Source organism: Choloepus didactylus, chromosome 24 (genome assembly GCF_015220235.1).
Source record: "Choloepus didactylus isolate mChoDid1 chromosome 24, mChoDid1.pri, whole genome shotgun sequence".
NCBI classification, from domain to species: domain Eukaryota; kingdom Metazoa; phylum Chordata; class Mammalia; order Pilosa; family Megalonychidae; genus Choloepus; species Choloepus didactylus.
In genome coordinates this window covers 4,638,868-4,650,383 of record NC_051330.1, presented here as the reverse complement: position 1 = coordinate 4,650,383, position 11,516 = coordinate 4,638,868, and the positions used below count along the sequence as shown (strand labels likewise).

The following is an 11,516-nucleotide window of genomic DNA, read 5'->3' as shown; positions in this document are numbered from 1 at the left end:
AGTGTACAATCAGTTTTTCATGGTATTATCATATTAAATCAGTATTTCATGGTATTGTACATTTATCACCACAGTCACCACTTGAACATACTGAGCCTTATGAAAAAAAAAGGTTTTTTAACTAATAATAAAAAATATAATAAAAGGAAAAATAAAATATCATAGAATACATTATAATAGTAGGATCAGACAACAACACCACTACCAAGAATCCCATATCCCTCTCTTATATCCTCCCTCATCCACATTTAGCTTTGGTATATTGCCTTTGTTACATTTAATGGAAACATATTACGATATTACTGTTGACCAAAGACTCCAGTTTGCTTTGATTGTATTTTTCCCCAATACCGTCCCTTTCCAACACTCTATATGGTTGACTTTCATTTTTCTCCCACATGCAAGAATAGTTTTATATTTGTACATTTGGTCACAATCATTGACCAGTCCAGTTTTTGCCAAGTTAAACAGTCACAGTTTTTATCTTCTATCTTTACTTCAGGTATCATCCATGCCCCTGGCCCACCCCTGGTTACTCACAGACATCTTTGTTCAGTATAGTTACAATACTGAGCTACCATCACAGTATTATGCTATCTATTTCTGGATCCATACAATCAATCATGCTGAACATTCTGTAGTCATTCAGTATCAAATGCCTGACTTCAACCCTCTTTCTATCTCCTGGTAGCCTGTTATCAGCTTTAAACTCTCAAAGTTTGCTCATTAATGTTAGATCATATTAGTGAGACTATACAGTATTTGTCCCTTTGTTTCTGGCTAAATTCATGCAACATAATGTCCTTAAGGTTCGTCCATGTTATTATACATTCCATGTCTTTCTTCTGTCTTACAGCTGTGGAATATTCCATCCTGCTTATGTGCCAAAGTTTGCTTATTCACTCATCTGTTGATGGATATTTGGGCTGTTTCCATCTCTTGGCTACTGTGAGTAATGCCACAATAAACATCAGTTTACAAATGTCCATTTGTGTCTCAACTTTCAGTTCCTCTGAGTATACAACTAGTAATGGAATAGCTGGATCATATGTCAATTCTATACTTAGCTTCCTGAAGAGCTGTCACACTTTCTTCCAGGGTGGTTGCACCATTCTACATTCTCACCAGCAATGAATAAGTGTGCCTCTTTCTCAATATCCTCTCCAGCACTTGTAATTTTCTATTTTTTGGATAATGGCCATTCTGGTAGGTGTGAGATGATATCTGATTGTGGTTTTGATTTGCATTTCCCTAATACCCAGGGAAGTTGAGCACTTTTTCACATTTTTGAGCCATTTGTATTTCCCCTTCAGAAAAGTGTCTGTCCATTTCTTTTGCCCATATTTTAATTGGGTTGTTTGTCATTCTGTTGTTGACTTGTAGGATCACTTTATATATTCGGGATATTAAACCCTATCTGATATGTGGTTTCCAAATATTGTCTCCCATTGTGTAGGCTGCCTTTTCACCTTTTTAGCAAAGTCCTTTGATGTACAAAAGTGTTTGATTTTGAGGAGACCCCATTTGTCTATTTGTTTTTGGTTGCTCACACTTGGGATGTGAGGTCTAGGAAACCACTTCCTATCACAAGATCTTTAAGAAATTTCCCTTCATTTTCTTCTAAGAGTCTTATGGTCTTAGTGCTAATGTTTAGATCTTTGGTCCATTTCAAGTCAATTTTTGTATAAGGTGTGAGATAGGGGTCCTCTTTCATTCTTTTGGAAAAGGATATCTAGTTCTCCAAACACCATTTATTGAAGAGACTGCTCTGTCTCAGTTGGTTTGCCTTGACTGTTTAATCAAAGATCAATTGTCCATAGATGCAAGAGTCTATTTCTGATCCCTCAATTTGATTCCATTCGTTCGTATATCTATCCTTATGCCAGTACCATGCTGTTTTGAGGACTGTAGCTTTGTAATATGTTTCAGAGTCAGATAATGTGAGACCTCCCACTTCCTTCCTCTTTCTGAAGATATTTTTGGCTATTTGGGGCAAGTTACCCTTCCAAAATAAATTTGGTTATTGGTTTATCTATTTCTGCAAAGTAAGTTGTTGGGATTTTAATTGGTATTGCATTGAATCTGTAAATCAGTTTAGGTAGAATTCACATCTTAATTATATGTAGTCTTCCTGTCCATGAACACAGTATGTTCTTCCATTTTTTTAGGTCCTGTTTTATTTCTTTTGGTAGTTTCTTGTAGTTTTCTTTGTATAGGTCTTTTGTGGCCTTCATTAAGTTTATTCCTAAATACTTGATTCTTTTGGTTGCTATTGTAAATGGAATTTTTTTCTTGATTTCCTCCTCTTGTTGCACATTACTTGTGTATAAGAACACTAAAGATATTTGTGTGTTGATCTTGTAGCCTGCCACATTGCTATATTCATTGATTAGTTCTCCTAGCTTTGCTGTAGATTTTTTCTGGATTTTCTACATACAGAATCATGTCATCTGCAAAGAGAGAAAGTTTTACTTCTTCCTCTCCAATTTGGATGCCTTCAATTTCTTTTTCTTGTCTAATTGCTCCAGCTGCAACTTCCAGCAAAATACTGAATAACAATTGTGACAGTGTGTCTTGTTCCTGATCTTAGAGGGAAAGCTTTCAGTCTCTCCCCATTGCGTATGATTTTAGCTGTGGGTTTTTCATCTATTGCTTTCATCATATTGAGAAAATTTCTTTCTATTCCTATCTTTTGAACTGTTTTCATCAAGAAAGGATTTTGAATTTTGTTGAATGCCTTTTCTGTATCAATCCAGATGATCATGTGCTTCTTCTGCTTTGATTTATTGATGTGGTAGATTAAATTAGTTGATTTTCTTGTGTTGAACCAGCCTTGCATATTTGGAATAAACCTCACCTGATCATGGGGTATAATTATTTTAATGTGCTGCTGGATTCAATTTGCAAGTATATTGTTGAGGGTTTTTGCATCTATATTCATTACAGAAATTGGTCTATAATTTTCTTTTGTTATGGTATCCTTGATTTTGGAATTAGGGTGATGGCTTCATAGAATGAGTTGGGTAGCTTTCCCTCCTCTTCAATTTTTTTTGAAGTGTTTGAGCAGGATTAGTACTAATTCTTTCTTGAATGCTGTGTAGAATTCTCATTTGAAGCTATCTGGTCCTGGGCTTTTCTTTTTTGGGAGCTTTTTGGTGACTGACTCATTCTCTTTACTTGTGATTCATTTGTTGACATCATCTATTTCTTGTGTCAGTATTGGTTGCTTATGCTTTTCTGGGAAGTTGTCCATTTCATCTAAATTGTCTAGTTTATTAGCACATAGTTGGTTGTAGTATCTTCTCATTATCTCCTTTATTTCTACAGGGTCAGTAATTATGTTTCCTTTCCTGTTTCTGATTCTGTTTATTTGCATCTGCTCTCTTTTTCTTTTGTTAACCTAGGTAGGGGTCCATTGATTTTGTTGCTTTTCTCAAAGAACCAACTTCTGGTTGTTGATTCTCTCTGTTGTTTTCCTGTTTTCAATTTCATTTATTTCTGCTCTAATCTTTGTTATTTCTTTCCTTTTCTTTGCTTTGGTGTTAGTTTGCTGTTCTCTCTCTAGTTCCTCCAGGTGAACACTTAATTCCTAAATTTTTGCTGTCTCTTCTCTTTTAGCATAGGTATTTATGGCAGTAAATTTCCCTCTCAGCACTGCCTTTGATGCATCCCTAAGTTTTGATATGTTGTGTTTTCATTGTCATTTGCCTCAAGGTAGTTACTAATTTCTCTTTTAATTTTTCCTTTTACCCACTGGTTTTCTAACAGTGTGTTGTTTAGCCTCCATATATCTGTGAATTCTACAATTTTCAGCTTGTTATTTATTTTCAACTTCATTCCATTATGATTCGAGAAAGTGTTTTTTATAATATCAATATTTTTAAATTTTTGAGACTTGCTTTGTGACCCAACATGTTGTCTATCCTAGATAATGTCCCATGAGCACTTGAGAAAAATGTGTATCCTGCTGTTGTGGGGTCTAGTATTCTATAAAAGTCTGTCAAGTCTAGTTCCTTTATCATAGAATTCAACATCTCTGTTTCCTTATTGATCCTCTATCTTGATGTTCTATCAATTGATAAGAGCAGTGTATTGAAGTTTCAATTATTATTGTAGATGTATTTACTTCTCCTTTCAGTATTCTCAGTGTTTGCCTCATGAATTTTGGGGCATTCTGGCTTGGTGCATAAATATTTATGATTGTTATGTTTTCTTGATGAATTGACCCTTTTATTAATAAACAGTTCCCTTCTTTGTCTCTTTTATTTGTTTGACTTTTGAAGTTTAATTTGTCTGATATTAATACAGTGACTCCCACATTTTTCTAGTTGCTGTTTGCATGAAATATCTTTTTCCAACCTTTCACTTTCAGTTTGTTTTTGACCCTGTGTCTAAAGTGAGTTTCTTGTAGACAGCATATAGATGGGTCTTGTTTTTTAATCCATTCTGCCAGTCTGTGTCTTTTTATTGGGGAGTTTAATCCATTTACATTTAGTGTTATTACTGTAAGGGCAGTGCTTTCTTCTACCATTTTGTCTTTTGGATTCTATATGTCATGTATTATTTTTTCCTCTCTCTCTTTTTACCCTTCCTATAATCTTCATTTTTACACTCTTCTCCAACTCTCTTGTCTTTTCCTATCAGCCTGTAACACTCCCTTCAGTATTTCTTATAGTGCCAGTCTCTTATTCACAAACTCTCTCAGTGTCTGTTTGTCTGAAAATATTTAAATCTCTCTCTCATTTTTGAAGGACATTGTTGCTGGATATAGAATTCTTGGTTGACAGTTTTTCTCCTTCAGTATCTGAAATACATCATACCTCTGTGTTCTCACCTCCATGGTATCTGGGGAGAAACGTGTACATTCTTAGCAAACTTCCATTGTATGTGATGGATTGCTTTTCTCTTGATGCTTTCAGAATTCTCTCTTTGTCTTTGACATTGGACAATCTGATCAGTAAGTGTCTTGGAGTAGGTCTATTGGGATCCATTCTTGAATCTTCAATTTTCTGTCTTTCATAAGAGTTGGGAAATTTTCAGTGATTATTTCTTCTATTATTCTTTCTGCCCCCTTTCCACTCTCTTCTCCCTCTGGGACACCCATAAGACATATATTCATGTGCCTTATGTTGTCACTTAGCTCGCTAAGACTGCTTATATTTTTCCATTCTTTTCACCATTTCTTCTTTTGTGTGTATGGGTTTAAATGTCTTGCCTTCCAATTCACTGATCCTTTCTTCTGCCTGTTCAAATCTACTGCTGTATCCCTCAACTGTCTTTTTCATCTCCATTATGCCTCTCATTCCCATAAGTTCTGCCATTTGTTTTTCCAAGTTTTTGCTTCTTCTTTATGGTCATCCAGTGTCCTCTTTATATCCTTCATCTCTTTTGCTATATCTTCTCTCAGTTCATTGACTTGATTTTTCAATTCATTTAGGAGATTTGTTTGAACATCTTTAATTAGTTCTTCCCTCAGCTCATTGAATTTATTTAGCATTAGTTGCCTCAACTCTTGTATCTCAGTTGAACTATTTGTTCCTTTGGCTGGTCCATATTTTTGTGTTTCCTGGTATGGTTCATTATCTTGAGCTGCCTAGGCATCTGACTTTCTTGAATAGTTTATTCTGGAGCTCATTTTCACTCTTTTTCCTAAGGTTTTCTTGTTGCTTGGCTTTGTTCTCTCACCTTTGGTGTTCGGTTCAGCTTATTCTAGGCCTCTAACTTAGGTTCTATTTAGGTGATCAGAGTTTTTCACCTCTTGTTTTTCTTATTGCCCTTCATCTATGTAGCCTTTTTGTATGAGGGTCTTCTCAGATATGGTCAACCCCAGTCAGGTTTTCCCAGTCCAGCCAGGCTCAAGTATCAGGAGGAGGGTGTGGAGTTTCCTTGTGAATGAGACCCTCCTGTGGGGGCTTTAGAGTCTGTGCTTTTCCTCTCCTGTCCAGCAGGTGGTGCTTGCCAGCCCGCAGCTCCCCCACCAGTGTAAGGAGGTGGGAGCCTTTAGTTATCCTGGTGACCCTAACCCTGTTGGGGGTGTGGCTTGCTGAATTGGTTTCTGAATTCCAGCCCCTGGGATCTGAGTTCCCTGAAGTGGGACTGCCACTGGGGCTAGACCAGTTCCCCCTTCTCTTGGGGAAATTATGGCCTTTAGCAAATTGTCTCCCCCACTAGACTTATTGCTTTGTCTCTCAGAGCTATGTTATCTCTGCTCTTGCCTGGGAATTGCTGAGTCATAGAAATAATGTTTAATGTTAAAAGATATTGCTAACCTATTTTTGAAAAAGTTCCATCTTCAACCCTCACAGTAATATATGAACATCTTGTTTGTTCCACATATTTGCCAGCACTTGGTGTTTCAGTTTACACACTTTCCTTGAATAACATAATTTCTTTCTGATTGCATCACTGATATCAGTGTTTCCCATGGTGTGGTTGGGATGAGCATGCATTAGAAGTACTTATGAAGTTTAGTTCAGGAATCATGTTGCAGATTAAATTGAATGATATGGAGGGATTGAGTTGAAGTGATACACAAACAATATATCAATTTTATATAATCTATACTTTTCTCAAACTACATAATATTTAGCCTGTTGGCAAGTGAAAAACACACATCCAAAATAGTTAAAATTGATCTATCATCCAGAATTTTTTTTGACTCAGTGATAAAAATGCCAAAATTTTGGACAACAGACATATCCTGACCATGTGTTTTTAAATTGTACCCATCCCAGAATGTTCACCCCATACTCCTGCTCCATCTCTAAATGGCACTTATATACATCTGACACACAACACTCAAATTTTACCTTATTACCCCCAATATACAATTATTTTCTGACCTTCCGTATTTTCCATATTATAGAATAAAACCACTAATATATCCTGTTTCAATCTAGCCTGATCGAATTTCTATTTCCCTCATGGCAATCTTGCTACATTTGGCAATGTCTTTACTTGGATATAAGAACATTAGAGCAGCTGGAGCTATATGAAGGACCTTATCTTTGTATCTGTCAATGTCATATCCATCCTGAAGGTGTGTACATGTAAAATTGCATTTGCTTATACAAGTTTAATCTCTTAAAATACACATTGAATATTCCAGAATACACTGGAAGGAGTTATGCCAGAGGTTGGAAAATGTTCTTGATATTTTCATGCATTGTTCTTGAATTTTGATTTACTTTTGTTGTTTTCACTTTAAGATAAATTGATTTGTATTTGCCCCATATTATTATTTTTTTACCTTCTTCTGGTTTGGATTTTAGTGGAACTCTTTTGAGACATTAGTCTATAAATATATTACACAATAGCTTCATTTTGGAATAAAACACTGATATCAGGAAATTTATATGTGAATAGTAATTTTCTTTAGTTTAGAAATAATAAATGATTGCAATTGTATCTTTCTTCTTTGACTTAAGCATTTTTTGGATAATTTTTTAATGTTCCAAGTAATATTAGTTGTTACTGTTGTTGTTCAGGCAGCAGCTGTTGCTTTTCATTGGTGCGTCTCATCCTGGTTAATAATTTATCATGGTCATATTGTAACCAATATAATGCCTGCTCTGGAAAATTTATTGAGGATTTCTTTGCATTTTTGTTATTCTGAAAAGCTGTATAGAATAAAACATGCATAAATATAGAAAGCATTAAATATTTCATCTATTTTTAAACTTATATAAAACAAATCAATTCAATTTTGGGTTTATCAATGCAGAGGAGTTATTTTTAGTCAAGAAAATAATAATTAAATTATAATTATTAATTTTATCCTACATCAGTACAATGCTATTCCATTTGCAGCATTGTTCATAATTCATCTTTCATTAATTTTCAGTATGATTTTTTTCACTTTGAAAATAATGACTGATTTTTTTATAAGTGTTACCTGCAAATCCTCAGTATTTATATTCTCAGGCTTTAATATACACATTCATTTTCACAAAATTAATGTATTTTATCACTGCATATTGTAATATGAAAATTCAAAATTCCATTTAAATAGGACATGAATTATGGACCTTTATCTAAATAGAATTTCAAGATGGAAGAAATGGGACCCATATCCCTTTACACTAACACATCCAATGTGGAAACCTGGGAGTAAATTTCTTCATTGATGACTTTTTTGGGTTTGACTCATGTTCTCAAGTTTTCTGATAGATATGTGGGTGAGTGTAGAAACGTAACTTACAGAAATAAAAAAAGAAAAAAATACAGTAAATCATGCCATTGCAGTCTCATGTTGCTTGCTTTATTTTTTAGAGTAAATGATTAAATGCCCAGAGAAATGGACAACTTCACCTCGGGAACCGCATTCTTCCTCATGGGGTTTTCTGATGTTCGAGAGATCCAGATTTTACATGCTGTCCTGTTTCTGATAATTTACCTGGCAGCCCTACTGGGGAATCTTCTCATCATCACTCTCATCACCAAGGATCACCAGCTGCGCACCCCCATGTACTACTTCCTGAAGAACTTGTCCTTTCTGGACCTCTGCCTCATCTCCATCACTGTCCCCAAATCCATCGCTAACTCTCTGACCAATCACAACACCATCTCCTTCCTGGGGTGTGTTTCACAGGTACTTTTCTTCTTCTTCTTGGCCTCCACAGAAGTTACTCTCCTCACAGTGATGTCCTTTGACCGCTATGCTGCCATCTGCCACCCGCTCCGGTATGAAAGCATCATGAGCCCCGGGGCCTGTGCGCAGATGACCATTTCCTCATGGCTCAGCGGAGGTCTCAATTCAATTCTGCACACAGCTTCCACCTTCTCTGTACCCATGTGTGGACCTCTTTTGGTTCGTCAGTTCTTCTGTGATGTCCCTCAACTGCTTTCCCTTTCCTGTTCTTATAATATTGGAGAATTCACAGTCATTGGGCTCAACTTTGTTTTAGATATTGTCTGTTTTGTGTTTATTGATATTTCTTACATTAACATCTTCTCTACCGTCCTGAAGATGCCATCCAGAGAAGGCAGGACCAAAGCTTTCTCCACGTGCCTGCCTCACCTCATTGTTGTGACTCTCTTTCTCTCTTTTGGGATTTTTGCCTATTTACGTCCCCTCCCCAAATCTCCATCAGTATTTGACTTGCTAGTGTCCGTGTTCTATACTGTGGTGCCACCCACTGTGAATCCCCTCATCTACAGTCTCAGAAATAGGGATATGAAGGCTGCACTAAGGAAACTGCTAATGAGCAGACATTGTCCTTCAAATTAGAAGAGTAAAAAGCACGTCAGTCATGTATTTTCACTCACTGGCATAATTGTCTGAACAATCTGATTCTAGAGTCTGGCAATAATATTGGATATTAAAGTAGGACTGTCGTGTAGACTTTGGATGCACTCATTAAACTGGCATTAAAAATCATCCTCTATGCCCAAATCAAGTGTATGGGACAGAGCATGGTTTCACTTGTAATTGGGCAGATATTTGCTGGTCTTATATTTATTTTCCCAATGGGGACAGCTTCATCTGTTATAAATCCTAAAATAGAAAGAATGCTGGGATATCATGGATAAATCTGTGTTTTCTTAGGCACAAGGAATGTATGCTTTCTCTTAGCTACGGGGGTATCTGAAATGCTATGTACTGGGGTGATATGTATAATCCATTCTCAAATATAAGGATACAAGGTATAGAATGTCCCATTGTTCATCTCTCTTCCAATAATGTTTTCCAAAATTACTCTCTGCCATTTTCTAGTATAGCTGTTGTCTTTACAGTTCATTGAGAAGAGATAAGTACATTTTAATTTAATTGTATTATATTTTTGTTCATGCCCTTATAATAATATAAAAACAAGCTCTTCTGGGAGCATAGAGTAAAGGCCTCACACCCAGAGAGATGTTTAGGATGAATGTAGGTTTAAGAAAGCAAAACACCAAGATAAATTTTGGAAAAGATAATATCTCAACTTTGTTTTAAAGGAAGAGAAGTATTAACTTTAAAAAAAAAAAAAGGTTAGAGGCTAAAGCGAAGGCTGAAGTGGAAGCAAAACAAAAAGTTAGAGGAGGTGAGAGGCTGATCTGGGAGTGTGGAGTGCAGCTTCATCATGAAAGAAAAGAGAAGAAGGAGGAGGTGTAGAAGGCAGAGAAGAAAGAGGTTTGACAAGATTCTAACAGATAATGGTAAACAGAGTTTTGATCAATTATTGCCATAAAGTGAAAGTAGCTACCGGGTATTCCATCAAATATATAAGAGAATAGATATGTTTGAGAAGGTAACAACAATAAACAAGAAATTTGAGATTACAACCAGTGAGAAATGCAGATCTTCCTAACTTCTGGCTTTACAACCCACTGTGTTCAGAAAACCGTTTCTTTATTCCTGATCTAGTGCTACACTTTCCTGACCTGGACAATTTGACCATGAGATCTCCTTTGCCTGGGATGATCCAGACTAGTTCAGTTTCTCCTATTAGACACTATTAAACAAGATTTACCTCTCCATCATAGCACTTAAATTAGTTGGAATTTGACATTTATTTCAAAGAGTCTTGGTGTATGTCCTTTTCCTTAAGAAATCTGTGTTATGTTTCTGGGCCAGTACTGTTTCTCCAGTGCCTAGCTTAGTGTGAGGCTTAGAGTAGAAAGTTAGCAAGTATTTATTTAATAAATGAATTATTGGACAACACACCTTTTTTTGGTCCCATAAACTTCTGTTAATACTCTTATGTTTAAAATCTTTTAACATATTCTTTCTACTGTCCACATTGGGTATACATGTGCTTACAGCAATTTTAAAAATAACCATTAAACTGAAAGATACTAAGCTTCAAAAGGGAAGAAATTTTATCTCACTCATTATAAAATTTTAAATTTCTTTAAAATGAATTGACGGTTTATTATTAATCCAAGCTCATAGAAATTGTTTATATTTAAACCAATTAACTTGTAATTCATTCCAAAGACAGTGGATAATAATAAATCTTCTGTAATAATTCTGACCTCCTGCATTAGGTAGTCTACAATATCAGTAATGATATTTTCATAGGAAAAAAAAGGAATGAATTTGTGTAATAGAGAGCAAGCATTTCTATTACTGAATAAATGTGTATGCATTTCTTGAAAAAAAGATCTGTATTTTCTTGGTAGACAGAAAACTAACTGGACTTAACTTTTTGGAGGGTAAATAAGAGGGAGATAGGATGGGTTTGATAAATTATAAGACATATGAGAAGTCACAAAAGCTTAATGCTCAATGACCAGTTCCAAGTTCTGGAAGTATTTTGGGTGAATGGAGCATAAAGTATTCAATAATTCAACATGAAGTCAATTTTTTTAAAATGAAGAAGATAGTAAAGATAATGTTCATTCCAAGTGACAAGGGTTAATTATTTTACAAAACAAAATGCCTTTTTAACCATTTTATGTGAGAATTTCAGTGGCATTAATTACCTTACCTTACATTAAATTAATTGTATTCACAAAGTAATGCTATCATTGTCTCATACATTACAAAACTGTGTATTTACCCCAAAAAGAATTTCTGTAATCATTAAGCA

The 11,516-nt window shown here is 35.4% G+C and overlaps 1 protein-coding gene across 1 annotated transcript; it reads left to right on the top strand.

The window, feature by feature from the left end:
• The first annotated feature begins 8,296 nt into the window (after window positions 1-8,296).
• LOC119519801 (olfactory receptor 14A16-like) lies at window positions 8,297-9,229 on the top strand. Its single transcript, XM_037817527.1, has one exon. It carries the CDS (start codon window positions 8,297-8,299, stop codon window positions 9,227-9,229), a length of 933 nt encoding a protein of 310 aa, XP_037673455.1.
• Window positions 9,230-11,516: the final 2,287 nt, after the last annotated feature.

Excerpts from the sequence above, each read along its gene's own strand:
- LOC119519801 (XM_037817527.1), top strand. The coding sequence starts at position 8,297 with ATGGACAACTTCACCTCGGGAACCGCATTCTTCCTCATGGGGTTTTCT.